The following is a 17741-nucleotide window of genomic DNA, read 5'->3' on the forward strand; positions in this document are numbered from 1 at the left end:
GGCAGTTTAAAGAACACATATAAACCAGCAACTGAATATAAAAGAAAAAGAAATAGGACAGTGTCCGGTAGACTTATTTTCATTTTACTTCATGCTCTTGATCCCATCAGAGAAGCCCAGTCGAAATCTCCCATAGAATATGAAACACAATGTTAGAAAATATGTCCACTGTGCTGAGATTTTCTATATGTTTATGAAAGTGCATATTATGGAAAGAAGTTTGTATTTATAGCACTGTTTTATGTTTAATCTTCTAGAGCATGGTTGTGGGGAACAATAAAAGATTGTTCAAAATCCTGAATGTTGTCAGATGAACTTGATGTGATACGACAATTTTCCACATTGAGATTTCTTTTCTACTTGTTTTCTTTTCTCTCTCTTTTTTTTTTTTAAGGGAATAAGAATAAAAATTTACAGTTAGATTTTTTTTTTGAAGGGTTGCAACGTGTTTTGTCATTTGTGTGAAAAGCAGGTAAGATAAATCTGAAGGCTAACAAATTAAGCATTCAAGTGAGGAAATGCCAGAGCTGTTTGCCCAGATTAGCTATCTAAATCTTTGTTGTGAAATGGCACAGCCTGCTCTGTCCACCCACAAACATGCAGCAAAAATTAAAGGTTGTTCAGCTACCTCTTCCAGTGTGTCTCTTCTCCAAAAATATCTCCTCGAGGTCTGACTACTTAAATGTGCATGTATTACTTTTTGAGTTATATGCTTCCCGAATATTAAAAGTAAAAAGCAAAACAGCAAACTACACTCTGCAGGCAGACTGACTTTTTTCCCTGAAAGGTTACACTTTTGTCCAATAAAAAAGATTTGTCTCTATCTCTCTGCCAAACTTCAGTGTTATAACTCTATTTGTACCTGAACTAAGATTTTATTTGTTATGTTTATCTTTATTCTCCTACTCAATACCCAATGCAGAACTTTTTCCAAGCAAGTCTAAAACTCAAGCTGGGAGTTCCTTGGCCCCAAACACAAATTATAGGCAAAAAGTTTGGTTTCAATCTGCAGCATTAATAAATATACTAAGTTATTTGACTTTGTGCAGACAGACTGTGTGTCTTAAGTAATGCACAGAAGTGCATTGTAAGATAAAAGCTGTTGTTTAGCCACAATCCTTTAAAACGGAGGGAAGAGCCTGGCAGTGATACTGAAATTGAATCAATCCAATTGAATTTGAAGCAAATGTTACTCATCCATCAGGAATATTATTCTGGGCTGAGCTCAAGTTTTACTGCGATGCTCTTCTAAAAATTCCATACGACTATTTAATGATCCTACATGGCTAGTGATTCTGATTTAAACATTGCTCAGGAGTTCTCAGCTGGTGTCATCATGTAGTGTCCTGGTCAATTCTTCTGTCCTGGTTTAGAGGAAATAGTGCCATCTAACGAAACTTCCTTTCCTTACCTAAGAATCATAACTTTTCCCCAAAAGCTGCTAAGCAGACGTTGAGCAGAGGATAACTGCTGAAGGAAGAGCAATTCAAAGAAACCCAGTTACTCCTCATTAGCTTCAATGGCTCTGAAACCCCTACCGAAGCACACTTCCTTTCCAAGCTGGTTGTTCCTTTGAAAGGTCCAACCACTGAACTAATTATACAGTAACTCTTTGCATCAGGTTGATTAGATGGAGAATTTTGTTGGAGAAAATAAAATTTCAAGCAGGGAACTCTCACATCCTTGAAAAGAAATATGTGTAATAATTAAAAAATTATATGCTGTGAATCTTTTTTCTGAATGTATACTCCAATAGTGAAGTAGCATTTGGGAAATGATTACCTGAAGTGAAATTCAGGACTAATTAAAATGGAAATACTTGAATCTTCTATTTCCCTGCTGATCCCATTTCATAACTATAGTGTATTGTCCTGAAAGCTCACTGGAAAATGGAAATGTATTGGAAAATAGCTTGCCAGAGTAAAATTTCCTCTATACCACATATATCTGCCTTAGTGACACATGTGCTTTTGTGTTACAGATGTATAGGTATGATATGTAACTTTTTTTTTTGACAAACATAAGCAGCATGCAACAAGCCTTTTTTAAAATTAGTGGAACTATATGTATGATTGAAGTGGAAATACTGGAGTAGTTAGCTGATTTAGAACCTTAGATCTCATCTGGCCCTTTGTCCAGGAAAAATATTTTTTTTGTTTTCATATTCCCACATAAATTAGGCTTGACTTGACTGTCTTCAACTTTCTTAATACTGAAAATGATTGTTGTTTCTTTAATCTGACTGAAACCGTTTGATCAAGGCGTAGAGGAAGGCAAAAATATTTTATTGTTAAATAGTATTAAAAAGACATAAACTTCAGGAGAGCTGTGATTTTGTAACTCATTTGTCAACTGTGAAAATGTGTTTCTGGAACATCAGGAGTCTTTAAATTGTCAAGACCAGAAATTTAATTTCTCTAAAAGTGTATTAGTATTTAGAAGATTATTTTATTTTTGTGGAGATTTCTTTTCTCTTTTTACCCCATTGGTTTAGAGGCCTTTTCTTTTAGATATCTTTCCTGAAGATTCATGTAGTAGCCTCCAGATATGACAAACCTGGTGGAAATTCTGTCTTGTCTGAGGATTGTCACCAAATGAAGACTTAAAATGTCATTATTTTGGTAATGATCCCATAAAAAGTACCATCACCTCATTTTTTTTACGATGACAGAGCAGAATGACAACCATGTAGCCAAATAGATCCCTTTGGTTTGATCTCAACCGGACCTGCAAATTTACAGCTTTGTCATCTTTGCTTCGTGATGCACACTGGCTTGATATAAGTCACAACTCCAGACCAGTAAGGCTCATAGTGATTAATTTGGTTAGCATGTAACCCAAGAGTACAGGCAGGTGTTGTAACTTATTAGACCCTTTGCCATGGGAAATATAATGTTTCATTCTGAGATGCACTGTACAAAATTATGCACTTTTGTTGCTTCATTATTAATTCTCTTTCCATCTGTTCTAAATGTGCTTGCACTCAATACTTGCATTCTTTAAAAGCTTAACAGAGCATGTTTCCATTAACTTAATGTATGAGTAAAGAAGAAATTTGACACAGGACTTTCGTATCAGTGTGCAATATACACGCTGAATTCCCTACCAGGTTTTATTTTTGACCCCTGTCTTTCTTCTGAGGTAAATGCTTCACTGACTGATTTGCTTAATAGCCATTTTTGTTACATGCATTATATTTTACTTGGCTAGCAATGACCTCCTGAGTTTTGTGTTTTGTATATATTATCAGCAGACTGTCAGAGGGCAGTTTGTTTTTTTCAGCTTTACTGTAGTTCCCTTCTTCCATTTTTTACGTTTCTTGTTTTGACAGAGTAAAATTTTAGATCTGAGCCCTCTGCTGTAGTGTTCCTGGGGTCTACCTAAGAGAGCTGGCACTGATGCAGCTTACTTTTTAGTGAATTAAACTTTTTGACCTCTTCTTTCTGTTTTTAAAATTTTTAACCTTAGAATTTATACTGTGAGGAATAAGTCAGTCATTTTTGTGCTTGAGAGAAGAGCAATGAATACAAAAACTGCCCATTTTGTGGGCAAGTTTTTTCAGTGCAATAATTATGCACGGAGTGAAATATTTATTGCTTTGGTAGAAAATGAAGGAATTCCATGGAAATGAGAGGGTAGTGATGCAGAGTTAAGCTTCATAGAAGGACAAAAAAGCTATAGGTGGAGGACTGGAGAATGTGAGAAAGAGCAGTATGGCCGTGGTAAGTAAAACTTGGAATATTTAAGAAAAAATAATTCTAGGTATTTGATCCTATGGTCCTTCTGGCTCCTGACTCTTAATTGTTCAGATACTTTTGTTGTCTTCCTTGAGATTCATTTAGCACCCTTCCCATACCACTTATTTTCCCATCAATACAGAGCTTTTATAATTATTTAGCTATGCTCACTGATAGACAAGTTTTGGAACAAAATGTGAGTAGGTGGTTTGGGACTGGTTTTTTTTCCTTATAGTGTATGAAGATACTGTTTTGTAGCTTTTCCTAGTGGTCTCTTGCCATTAAAATGTCCACACTCTGTTGTGTTGGCAGTTTCTAGGGTTCAAATGACAGATTGAATAGTTAAGATCAACACTAAAAATTGGATTGGCTCATGTGTCAAAGCATCTGAAAGTGTTTGAACTATCATGTCTGCTGATATGGAGAACTCTGTCATCTGAGCCCTTCTAGACTGCAACTGGTGGGGATACCTTTAGTAGGGCTGCTTAGTGAAATCAGGTGTTTGGATATCTGTCCCTCTGTAATAGAAAATTTAGAAATATTAGCTACAGCTTGTTGAGATATCACAGTATGGGCTAAGAAGCTGCATCTCTTTTAACCTATTTTCTTGTCTTTGTCATATCAAGTAAATTCAGAAAAGACTTGTGAAGATATTGTGCATAGTTGGTGGACTCTTCCTTGACTGTGCTAGCACCTTTAGTCCACTCTAGGGACTCCCTGGGCTGAATGCTTTTCTGTCTGTCCAGTCTTTTTTTTCTTGACTCGTTTACATATCACAGCTTGCTGTGGTATGAAACATTCCAGGTGCAGTAGACACTGACAGAAACTGGGAGAGTTATTTCAAATATATTTTAGTATTCTCACACCTCCTCTATTGATGCTTTTAATACCAAAAGTTCTTCCAGATGTCTGCTTATGAAGTGCATTCTGATCTCTCTAATGAAAACTGAAGCCAAGAATGAGTAACACTTCCTCAGCTATCAATAACTTCTTTAACCATTCCTTTATTTCTCCTTTCACATTTTGAGAAACTATGGTTCCCATCATCTTTCTGAGGCTTCTGTCTTCTGATATGCTACAAATCCTTTTCCTACTAATTTACATACCTGTAGTAGCTTCATTTCCTTTTTCTGTGTTAATCACAGCTTATATTTCCTTCTAAATTTTTTCATTTGAAGATAAATACAATTTTATCTTTTAAAAATATTTTTGTTATTTTTTAAATAAGGGAGAAATAGATCCTTACTGTCATCATTAGAATGTACTTAGTCTGAGTTTTTGGTGTCTTCAGGTAGTCTGTTAACACTTTATCCAGTGAGCTAGCTTTTAAACAACCTCTCTGTTGATTCACCCTCTGAAATATTTGTAGAAGGTGCTTTTCTGTACTTTCCCTTTATAAAGACGTCACTTGGGAATACATTGCAGTCATTACAGAAGGGGCTTTCTGCAGTTCTCTTGTGTGCCATGTGTAGTGTGCTGCTCCTTGAAACTGTCCTCTGGTGGTCCCTCAGGCTTGCTCCTCTGATAAATGGTTATATGTATTTTCCAAAAGTGTACAAAGTGCCTGCAGTGTGTCCCTGTGCTCTGTATTTGTCTTTGCCATTGCTGCACTCTGCCTTCAAGCTCCTCTAACATCCCCTGAGATTTCTGTAAGTGACACAATGTATACAACTGTCTCAGTAAAACCTTTCTATCTAGGCATGCAGTTTTGCTCTCTGAAGACTTATTTTGATAGCATGAAGTCAGTGCTGCCGTATTTCCATAAGAGTGTTCTGCGCTGCAGTTTCATACCTTGCTACGAGTGTCCAAAAATTATTTATTTCAACAAGATTTTGGGACATGCTTCTTGTACCTAAGTTTGTAACTGGTTTCTTGTATGTGACTTAAAACAAGACATTCTGGTTTTAATTCTGACAAATTTGGGGGTCTTTTATGATGGAGCCATGGCATTGGTGGATAGGGGCAAAAGCAATTGGCATCATCTACCTGGACTTATACAGTGTTCAGTGCTGTCTTGAATGACATCTTTGACTCTAAATAGGGGGTCATGGATTTTGACGGATGGACTTGGTGACAACTGGTGTCCCTCAGGAGTCAGTGTTGGGGCTGACACTGCTCAGCATCTTTTCTTTGGTGACATGGACAGTGGGATTGAGGGCACCCTCAGCAAGTTCACTGACAACACCAAGGTGTGTGATGCAGACACGCTGGAGGGAAGGGATGTCAGCCAGAGGGACCTTGACAGGCTTGAGAGGTGGGTTTATGCAAAACTCATGAAGTTCAACAAAGTGAAGTGCAAGGTCCTACACCTGGGTCGAGGCAATCTCAGGCATATTTACAGGCTGGGAATAGAATTGATTGAGAGCAGCCCTGAGGAGAAGGACTTGCAGGTGATACTTGACAATAAACTAAACATGAACCAGCAATGTGTGTTCACAGCCCAGAAAGCAACTGTGTCCTGGGCTGCATCAAAAGCAGACCGAGGGAGGTGATTCTACCCCTCTACTCTGCTCTTGTGAGACCCCACATCCAGCTCTGGTGCCCCCAAAATAGAAACAACATGGAATTGTTGGAGAAAGTCCAGAGGAGACCACAAAGTTGAGAGGAGGACTGGATCATCTCCCTTATGAAGACAGGCTGAGAAAGTTTGGGTTGTTCAGCCTGGAGAAGAGAAAGTTGCTTGGAGATCTCATAGCAAGCTTCCATTATCTGAAGGGGGGCTACAGGGAAGCCAGAGAGAATCTCTTCATCAAGAGCTGTAGTGCCAAGACACGGGAGAATGGCTTCAAACTGAAAGAGAGTAGGTTTATATTAGATATTAGGAAGAAATTCTTTACTGTGAGGGTAATGAGGCAGTGAAACAAGTTCCTCAGAGAAGCTGTGGATGCCGCATCCCTGGAAGTGTTCAAGCCTCCTTTGTGGCTGAGGGGGAACTTGAGCAACCTGGTCTAGTGGAAGGTGTCCCTGTGGTGGTGGGGCTGGAACTAGATAATCTTCAATGTCCCTTCCAACCCAAATAATTCCACGATTCTATGATTCTGTTTCATGTGATTTTTTTTTCTATCTTAACATTGTAGAGAAAAATCTCATGACTAAGTGGTAATACATGTAAAGGTTTTGTTGCTTTCTATTTGAACTTTATAAACTTTCATGTAATTCTCTTTCTAGGACATGATGTATTTACTTTCTCTAGGGGTACTTTATTCTGAACTTTTTGTCCTTCTTCAGCTGTCAATTTTCGTCAATCCTTTAGATTAAGATTTCTATCAGAGGATGAGGATGACATAAATGAGTCTCGTGTACCACAGGATCTAGAATCCAAAGTGTGAAGTCAGATTTATCATACAAAAGGCCTTGCAGAGTCTTATTTTGGTGTAAGGAAGGCTTGCTTCTGTTAATTAACCAGTTCTTTAATTGAGTAAGAAGAAATAAATCTCTCCTAACTAGAAGCATGAGCTTTTGACAATGCTTAGTAATGTCAAATTGAATTTGCTCCTGAAGATACAAGAGAAAAGTTTGCCTTGAAGGTGGTACAGAAGTTACAGTGAAATTGAATCTGAAATCAGTTGTCATGTAATAACTTTGAAGTTATTGGTGTAAAAATTAAAATAAATCTTTATACTTGAACAAGAAAGGGCAGGGGAAAAAGGCACTTCTCACTTTTTTTCCCCCTAGGAAAATGTTTTCATGTATCACCAGGTACTTGATTTTGTTTATGCATATAACTTGTTCTGTGAGAATATATTTTCTCTCCTATCAAATTGAATAGCATAATTTTTCCTCTTTTCCACAACAGTTTGCTCAGTCTCCACTTTTCGATTATTCTCTGGGCTTCACTGTATTGTAGTCAGTGAATGAAATCCTGATCATTTGAAATCTATATGTATGTCTAGAAAATCTTCGTGTAACTCCAGGAAATGCACCTTTTTAAAACAGAGATATAAAAAATAGCCAATACCTTAGACGAATAATTATATTTTGTGAAGTACTTGTGCAAACACAGATTAAGCTTTAGAACTTACCTGCCATATTTTTTCAGCTGATTCACATAAACTTTTTTTGGCACTATTTCAGGATAAAACAGGAATGGAATTTGATACTAGAGTGCCGTAAGAAAGGTATTCCTCAATCAAAATACCTCAAGAATGGCTTTGTAGACATCAATGAGAAGGATCTGGACACTTATGGAAAGACTCCTCAGCTCAAGAAGAGTCGTGCTTCGCCAGATGGAACAAATAAGGAACAAAACAAGTTTATTTTTCAGCTTTCTGGAGAGCAGTGGACGGTAAATAGAATGGAAAATATGTTTCTGTTGGTGAAGAGTTTGGGTGTCTTTATCTTTTAATCACTGCTTTTTTTTTTAGTGGGAAATGCATATTAAGTTGAAGCTTTTTCACAGTGTTAGAAGTGACTAAAGCATTTTCTACCTCAGCCTGAACTAGTGGTTTAGTTTTCAGGTATGCGTATTTTAAATTCTCTGCTGATACATGTAATTTAGCCCTCTCAAAAATTTTGGTATGAGCAATAAGGTTATCTTATGCTAAAATTCCCAGTTGGGTGAAGAGAGATGAAAATAATGTTTGTTGTCTTATTGCTGTTTTCGACTAATCAGAGATCTGTGTTCTTGCTCTAATGGTCTGGTAACACTTTCTCAAGCTCTGCTCAGTTTGAAACTAATATTAGCATCAATCCACAATGGTCTTATTGAAAAAAAAGCACACTTGACTTGCAGATATGTTTGATGTGAAATACCAGTTTGCAGGTAAGATGTGAGTTAGTGCTGGCTTGAAATTGAGCTAGTGGTGGGTTAGAGCTGTTCTGAAGCTTTCTGGAGTTGTAAAAGCCTTGATTGATATGTATTCAGAGAAACACCACATTATTTATTATGTGAAATCAAAATTTTTACTTTTCTGTAGCATTCTCATTAAAAAAAATAAGTCAAAATGTTAATTGATAAGAAAAGCTAGAATTATTTTTTGATTGACCTGAAGTATAACATTACCTAGATTTGATTTTGAATCTGATGGTGTTTTCTTTTTCAGTTTTCATTTTTTTCTTGCTTTAATTTCTTTTTGAATAAACCTAGAACAGCGAAAAATTTCTGGACTATAGAAAACCCTGGTTCCCATTCAGCTCTACTAAGGATACTCTTTCTTCAGCTGATATCAATCATTGATGTGATAGGACTGCTTGCTGGAGAGTTATCACATCTCTTCATTCAAGAACTTGGGATTTTGAAAGTGATGTTTAAGATGTGTAGTCAAATACTGCATTCTTTTGGGTATTATAAACCTTAGCTTAGAGGTACCTTAGGAAAAAAGAAGAGATTACAGCTCCTTAGACACTGATATAGTAGAAACTGCAAATATCCTCAGTGCACCAGGGAAGAGTTGCATAATTAAACTTTTCTTTTGCTTATTCTCTTTTGCCAAACCATTAAAATTTTGCTTTGTCACCATAAGCTAGACTTTACATCAGGAGGCAAAATAAAACACACATTTTGTTCTGTTTTACAGAGTATTTAATTTTAATTTGACATTCTGAAAAATCCCATTTAAGAGAAATTGGTGTACTGTTATGTACACTATGCCACCTTGAGCAGTACATTCCTAACCACCATGGGCTTTGATATCTCCTTATCGGATGCTCAGTGTGGCCACATCAAACAGACATCAAGTCTCATGGTCCAGCTCTAGCCTAGCTAAAGTGGGTGTCCTGTTTCAACAATGAATTGTGACATAGTTCAAATGTCTGCAAAAAAAGATACAATCACAGATTATTTATTTAAAGGTCAGTGCTCCTTTAAAATCAAAAAGAAATGTCACTTTCTAACAGCTGAAAATTATTTTAAAATTGTGAAAACTCACTTGACAAAGTTCTGAAAGAAGTGTATATCCACTTACTGCAAAAATTTTGTAAAGTTTTTATGTTATACAAATCATACCACTCATTTTGTTTTTTTAAAATCTGAATTGGTGCTTCTGAACCAAAGACAGAATCAGATACTATACTGTTTCTCCCTGTTACTTTCTCACAAAAAGAAAGTAATTCACATTTAAACAAAATGAATTTTCAGACTATAAACCCAATGCTGCACAGTCTAGCAATCTGCACATTAAAAAATTCTGTGGACATATGACAGTTTCCTCAGAGAAGCCTGTACGTTATGTAGCTGGGAGCTGTGGTGTCTATTGTGGTTTAGTTTTTTGATGTGTTTTGCACACATCAAATACATCTATGAGTTGAAAGTTTCAGTGATTAAGCACTCAGGGACTTGGAGGAGTCAGAGCTGGGATTACCTGTGCAGATTTACGGGCACATAACCAGCTGGATTTGCTGTTGACTTGGCACTTACCATTGGCAGCAGCAAACAGCACAGTCCTGTAAAGTATCCATTTGGGGACGAGCTGCTGAATCTTCTATCTTCCTTTTACCTGATAAGTATTTCTATTATGTTTCCCCTTTCCTCTCATCAATGAAGCAGTAATATATCCTCTAGACAGTTGATAGCTAAATCTGAGTAGGTTGCTGGTGTGACTTAGAGGTTTCATTTTGAGAACAAGGCTTGCTTCTGGGCTATACCAGTTCTTTTTATGTCTTCTGGGAAGTTAAGTTTCACAGAGGAGTAATCTCCAGCATAAGGATATGGCTTTACCACATCCTTCTCATAGGCCTCAGCGTCAGAGTGCCCAGGATGTCTAGATGGTAAAAATGTAGTCTTGTCAGAAGGAAGCTGCTGCTTTGTCCTCGATATCCACAGAGCATCTGGCTTACTGATTCTGCATTGTTGAGTAGGAGGTTAAAAATGGATGGAATCATAGAAGTATTTAGGCTGGAGAAGACCCATAAGTTCATTGAGAAAAAACATTAACCTAGCAGTTGAGGGATGTAGTCAATATCTTCAGCAGAAGCACCATGAGGCTGGCTGGCACCTAGGGAACGTGGTCTCTCCTTATCTCTGAGGATACCCTGCACAGCCAGAGTACTTGTGGATAGGCAACAATATTCACCCAGCCACAAGAGTTTGGGATAGCTCGGAAAAAATATTTTGAAAATAATCTGGATCATGCATTTTTGAAAATAATGTCAGACCTTCTTCTGAGAACCTTAGTAAAGCTGAAAATCAGAACAGATCACACATTTTGAATTCCTAATAGGAATTCCTTCCTTTGAGACCTCGTGGCACTTTTTTCCCACCTCTCAAATATTATGGATATAATAATGTATTTTCATTAGGTGGAGACCCACTGTTCCTTGTACTTGCAAAGTAATTATTTTAACACATCTGAGAAAAAATAAAGGTCTTTAACAGCAAGAAAATAGTGAGGGGGAAAAAAGGGTAATAATTTTGTAATGATTAGCCTTTGATACTTTTGGGTACAGTTTTACTTCTAGTGTTCGTGATTATAGGCCTCCTTAAAGGCACATATTTCTGTGAAGAAGATGAATAAAGTGAGTGATTTATGGATTAAAAGCCAAGGAATTATGACACAGTCTTAAAGAACACAAGGAAGCAGCTCAGTTTGGGCTTTTTAACAAAGCTAGAGTGACAGTGAGATCAGTGAAAAGAGACTGGAAATAAGAAGAATCAAGTACAAATCAGGTTTTCTTAGAAGTAAGAATAACAGTGTTAAACAGGATACAGCTAGCACTGGGCATGTCTTGCAAGGGATAAGTACATAAATGAATACTATTTTGATGCCAGGAAAACAGAAGGAGAAAATGCTAGATTGCAACAGCAAATGACACACTAAAATGTTTTGTGTAGCTCACACAAAAGCAAAAAGCTCCCACAACAACTATTAGGTTGAACAAATAGGCACAAAGTAGTAGCTAAAGAGACTAGGGCTTAATTTTACAGTATATGAATTCTGAAAAAAATTGTATTCTCTTTATGCAGATCCATATTTCCTTGTGGATCAACAGTACTGGAAGTAGAACTAGTACGAAGCCTCTGTGCTTGAAGAACAAGTACTCAGCAAGTCCCTCTGAGTCTGAAAGACATTCTGTAACTTGAGTTCTGGTTTAGCCATGCCTGTCCATGTAGTTACCTTCAGCCTGCGGGCAGTGGTTGATAGCTACATTGATGAGATAGTCTTACCTTTGTCTGTCACAACTCCATCTGGCTGGCATTCTTTGACAGCATCCTTAAGGTTCAGGGGTCCTTGTCTCCCTTTTACATACCAGGCAAATATTTTAGGCTGGACATTAGGAAAAACTTCTTCACAAAAGGAGTAATTGGTCTTTGGAATGGGCTGCCCGGGGCATTGGTGGAGTCATGGTCCCTGGAGGTGTCCAAGAAAAGAGTGGATGTGGCACTTAGTGCCATGGGTTGACAAGGTGGTGTTGGGTCATAGGTTGGACTCGATGATCTCAAAGGTCTTTTCCAAGGTAATTAATTCTGTGATGCTGTGATTCTGTGACTCTAGTGTCTACTTCCCATGGGTGTACATTTCTGCCAGCTGGGAACAGTAATGAATTAATATTTAAAGTTAGGAAAGAAAAGGGCATATAACAAAAAATGGGCTGGTCTTATAATCATAAAATCTCAATCTGGTATTGTGAGTGAAATCAGACAGATTTTCTCTTCTTTTTCTCTTTTAATAAAAACGGGGCAGAATACAGTCGTATTGCCCCAGCAGTGAGTCTCCTAAATTTTCCTGTGTTTGCAAAACACTTGGGACTTTGACAGCATGAGAATGGTGTGTTGTGCCACAAGTAATTTCAGGTTCCCAAGGTATGTTTCAGAAGAAGAAAATTACTTATTTGAGAGTTTTACAGGCAAACACACTGTGAAAAAGATATGTATATATATATATATAATATATATATAAAATATTATATATATATTATGAATTGGATGCTTAGGAAAGAACAATGCAGAGTTGATAATTGAGAACCTGTGTACACATAAACATGTATCTACTCAATTAAATTTGTTCTTCAGAGAAACAGCACCATTAGAACTAGAAACTGAGGCAAAATAATGTCATGAATATTCATATGAATTTTTAAATTAAATCACTTTAACTCTGTTTTTCCCCTCTGAGTATTTATTTTCTGCTGTTAATTAATGAATATTTATTTTCTAGTGAATCAGTGAATTTTAAATGTTTTTCACAAAATATTCAGGATAAACAAATTTTTTAATGTTGTGATATCAATACTGGCAGAGGAAAATTGATGATGCTCCTCAAATACAGAGTAGGACTGTTCTCGGCCATTCTGCTTTACCTAAGTAGAGGATCTGGATGCATACCTACTTTAAAAAACTTTATTGTCAGATGTGCAAGTAAGTGAATGGTGGTAAAATTCTTTACTCATAAACCATGATTTTCTTGCATATAATTTCCTCATAGAACAAGGCAGCAAATTACTATATTTGTATTTATTCTCACAGTTTTATTGTCTAACATAATATGTATTTTCACTGAGAACAGAGAATTTCCAGTTGTTATTCCCAACTGTTTGTGACAGTGATGTATTTATTTCCTACAAAGGGTCAAGTAGCATTGGTGCATTGAATGGACAGGGAAAATCTCTCTTGTGCTTATGTAAATTCCAGAGATTTCTCCAGAGATATTCCCCCCTCAAAAAAAAAAAAAAAAAGTTCCTGACTCAGTCATGACCACTTTTATTATTACAGGTGGTCCCGAGACATACTACATTTCATAGAATCACAGTATCAGTAAGGTTTGAAAAGACATCTAAGATCATCGAGTCCAGCCATTAACCTAACGCTGTCAGATCCACCACTAACCCGTGACCCTAAATGCCTGGGGAATGTTTAGCCTGGTGGCACTGTTGGGAAGCAGCCCCTCTGTGCTTCTGGGCTTCAACTGGTCAGGAGCTGGAGTGCAAGAGGTATGTGAGAGGCTAAGGGCAGGGTCTCTGCTCAGCCCATAGAACAGGAGTAAGGGGCTCTCCTGCTCTCCCTGTCAGCATGAGCCTTTCCTGAACTCATCTTTCCCTCAAGAAGCAACAGGCACAAGTGAGTACGGTTGGAAAATCATCCTGTTTTATTAACATGTCCACAACAAAGTCCCCCACACTGGTCCCTTGGGACTGCGATGTCCCACCCCAGATTTGTAAATGCCCATGTTTGAAAGAAATGACAACATTTAGAGGGTCCAAAAAAACTTGCAAAGTTTTATCAGTAAATTACTGCTACAATTTGATATTAAAGTCCTTTGCCCAAATGAAGGTGCAAATGAGGCCAAATGCTGGTTTAAGAATAATAATTTTACTTTGTGTACCAATTTTATTAAGCATATGGGGAAAAAAGGTGGGGAGGAGGCAGAGAGAGATACAGAGATAGAGGAGATAGTACGAGCAGAAGATAGCTACCAGTGAGTGCTTGTTTGAAGTATAAGCTGCAAATGCTATTAACCCTTTCCTTACACCACCTTGTTACTTTGATCAGTAGTCATAGTCTTTGATCATTGTCTTTATCCATGGTGGTGATGTGAACATACCAAACAGAGGAACAAAAAAAGAATGAAGCAGAAGAGATAATGCAACAAATCATATATCAAACAATTGCCATTCCAATAATTAAGAAAATAATTCTTAATTTTTTCTTTATAAGAAATCATTCCAAATTGCAGTAACCATGAGCCCCACCCTATAAGTCCTAATGATCAGAGTGTAGACATCAGCCAGGAGATAGGGCTCCAACTGTCTAAACCAGTCATTTGGTTTCATGGATTGAAACAGTTCCGCAGTTTAGCCAGTTATTTCTTTCGTTTTAGCTCATGCTTTCTTAATGGAAGTAGAGGCATTATGAAAGGTAATGCAACATTCTCTATTGGTTGAATATAACATTCCACATACATCTTGCTCTTTAAGTAATTAAAGATTAATTTAACTAATCCTCATTGATTTTTAAAAACCTTTTTTGACACTTATTGGACTTGCAATTTAAGTTCTCAAGAGGCATACTTTGTCCAACTGATGTATGCACTTGCCATGTGATGTTTTCTATTGTCCATTGATGTGATCTGATAACTATATAAAGTGTAAAAAGCATTTTAAATCTCAAAGCCTATCCAAATGGTACAAGATAGTTACTCATCTTGCAAATCCAGGTGTCATTTCAGTCTAACAAATATATTTAGGGAGACAATGGGAGCACAATAGTCTTTAACAGGTAGTGGGTGCGAGGGTTTCCACAAGTACTGCCTGTTGGATATGGGTCCAGTGCATCTTAATTTCCAGGAACTGGGCCCAGTGTTAAGCCATGGGGTGAAAAAGTTCCAAGATAGGCCTGTGGGGTATGTGCTTGGGGATGGTAACATCCCTCAGGGCTTTGTCAAAACGAACCACTTTGGGATAGGCTATGGGCAGATCTCCTCAGGTGCCCTTGCTCCTGTCTAATTTATGACATGGTTACTTGCTACACTGAGGTTAATGTCTCAAGAGGGAACACAAACAGCATCTCCCTTGCCAAGAATTTTTTCTCTTACCAGGACACTGAATTTTATCCTCTGAGATCTTTAACCCTATACCTTCAAGGTGCTCAATAATATATTTTTTAATGTTTCCCACTTTATCTGTGTCTGGACCCCCAATCAATACATCATCAATATATTGGTAAGTCCTTATCCCCTCATCTACTGAAATTGTAGCTAATTCTTGGGCTAGGGTAAAGTGTCCTAGTGTGGGGGAGTCCTGGTATTGCTGCAGTATTTGGGTGAAAGTGTATTGCATCTCCTCCCATGTGAAAGCAAAACAATTCCAATGGCTCTCCTGAAATGGAACCATAAAGTATAGATCTTTCATGGTGGTGGTGGCTAAACTTGGATGATCTTCCTGTATTATGGCAATTAACTCAGCAGTGTTAGGCACTGCTGCTGTTAAAGGTGCAGTATTAGCATTTAGTTTTCCATAATCCATGGTCAATCACCATTTTCTGTTTGGCTTTTTTAATGGCCAGACAGAAGAGTTACAAGGAGAGCAAGTGGAAGCTATTATCTCCTTTTCCCCCAAGTCTAATATCACATGGGAAATTCCTCCGGGACTTGAAGGAGATACTTTTTATAGAGAGGTTTTCGTGCCCTGAAGGCAGGTTTCTCACTTGCTCTGCAAATTTGTCATCATGAACAGTCCATTCTTACAGACATTTCTGGAAATAGGTTGGAGGCCTTTGGGGGTTTTGGGTGGCCTTGAAATCCCTGTGCAGTCCAAGGCCATTTCTTGGCCTTGTTCCTGTGCTTAGGTGGTTCTGCATCGTGCTTATCTCTGGGAGCTACAACAAGGATGTTTGTCCTGAAGAGGCACTGCTCTACTTGGGCCAGCACAGCCTACTGTGTGGCTGCCTTCTCCAGCCATGTCATGTTCTTTCCCATGACATGTTATTACCAAAAATCCTTGGTTATTATCAACAATTTGTGTATTTTATTACCAAAATAATGGTTGGATCCACAGCCATCCATCCGTATATTGCTGTTTGAGACATACACATTAGCCCCTTATCTCCTGGGATATTACAAGGCACAGGCTTAGGGCCAGCTGCCATCTCCAGAGATCTGCCTGATGCTGGCAGCGGGTTGCTATAGCTCTGGCTGTCTTGTGAGGCAAGAGCACTGGAACACCCAGCACAGAGCACCAAGTGCCCTCCTGAAGAAAGAGGCCCCTTGCTTGGGGACAGCTGGAGGTGAGGACCTGCGTAGCATACGCTCAAATGACTTCCTATTCCACGCCATCAAATCTTCCTTCCAGAAAGTGGTCTCTTCAGAAGCGATTCTTTCCCTCATATGCCACATGAGGTCACCTTCAAAGCTGAAAAAACTTTCTTCCTCCCAATCCAAGCAGGACAGATCCAGGTCATAAGAAGGCCTGTTATGGACCCACTTCGGCAGATCCAATTCGGTGCTTGTGGGTGTGTGTAGCTGACTGTCCCAGAGCTCTTCTCATGCCTTGTGTGGGCTGGGCATGGGAAAACTCTCTTCCTCAGTATTCCAATTTTTTTCTGTGCTGTCTTCTCCTCAGGACAGCTTTTGGTCTCTGTTATCTTCCCAGTCTTTCTCTGTCTTAGCCAAGGCCTCTGCCTTGGTCACTGGTGCTGGCAGGAGTGCCCCTGCTGCCAGTCCTACTTGCTGCCCACTGAGGACATGGGCTTCCAGCTGGCTTGATGTGGAGGAGCTGGGGGGTGACCAGCAGGGCCTGTGAATTGCAGCTTCTTGGCTCTCTGTGTCTGCTGCTATGGATGTTGCTGTCATCCTCATATCCATCATTTCAGCCTCCCAGAGAGGCTCATAAATCAGGGTCAAAGTTGAGCCTCTTTCCCTCCTGCTTAGAGGTGGGATACTGAGCTAGGATACCCCATTGTTAAAGCCCCAGTACTCTGACCATGCCTGACGTGTGAGGGGCAAGGGGGTCTTCTCTTTTCTAGCACTCCAGTTTTGGTCTTCATTATGTTCCACTTGAGACACCTCTTGGGGGTTGTAGAATTTCAAGACTCCCCCCTCCTCTGACAAGACCTCCTTCTTGGTCTCTGACACTTCCAGGACTGCTCCTGCTGCCACCCCTGCCCATTGCCCATTGAGGGCATGGGCTTCCAGAGGGCTTGATGAGGAGCTGGGGGGGGGGGGGGCAGCAGGGTCTGTGTGCAGTAGCTCCCTATCTCTCTGCCTCTGTTGCTGTCACCTGCTTGATGAAGTCAGAAGAAGCTGCTGCCTTTGGCATCTCTTGAGCTTTGGCAGTGAGAGGCACTCACGGCTCCTCTGCCTGCACTGCTGCCTACGGCTGCCTGTGGCCCACTAATGGGCAAGAGAAGAAAGACGAAGAGGATGAGGTGGAGGAGGAGGTGGTGGTCCCATCCCCCTAGTCTGTCACCCTGTGACTCTTTGGCAACCTCTGCCACTGAGGCACTCAGGGGAGACGCTGCCTCCTGAGGGAAGTCTTCTCCTGGGATTTGGCACTCCAGATCTTAGTGTTTTTCAAATAACCTCCTGTCACGCGTGGCCCTGCGTGACAGTGGATTCTAGGCACCATGAGACCCCT

General features: G+C 39.0%; 1 protein-coding gene across 1 annotated transcript in view; it reads left to right on the plus strand.

The window, feature by feature from the left end:
* LRRC2 (leucine rich repeat containing 2) overlaps positions 1–17741 on the plus strand; it is an 80227-nt gene that overhangs the window by 14400 nt on the left and 48086 nt on the right. The window contains exon 3 of the mRNA XM_069001403.1: positions 7812–8022. Coding sequence (XP_068857504.1) covers positions 7812–8022 — 211 coding nt within the window. The remainder of the gene's footprint in view (positions 1–7811; positions 8023–17741) is intronic.

This window comes from Aphelocoma coerulescens (genome assembly GCF_041296385.1).
Source record: "Aphelocoma coerulescens isolate FSJ_1873_10779 chromosome Z unlocalized genomic scaffold, UR_Acoe_1.0 ChrZ, whole genome shotgun sequence".
NCBI lineage: Eukaryota > Metazoa > Chordata > Aves > Passeriformes > Corvidae > Aphelocoma > Aphelocoma coerulescens.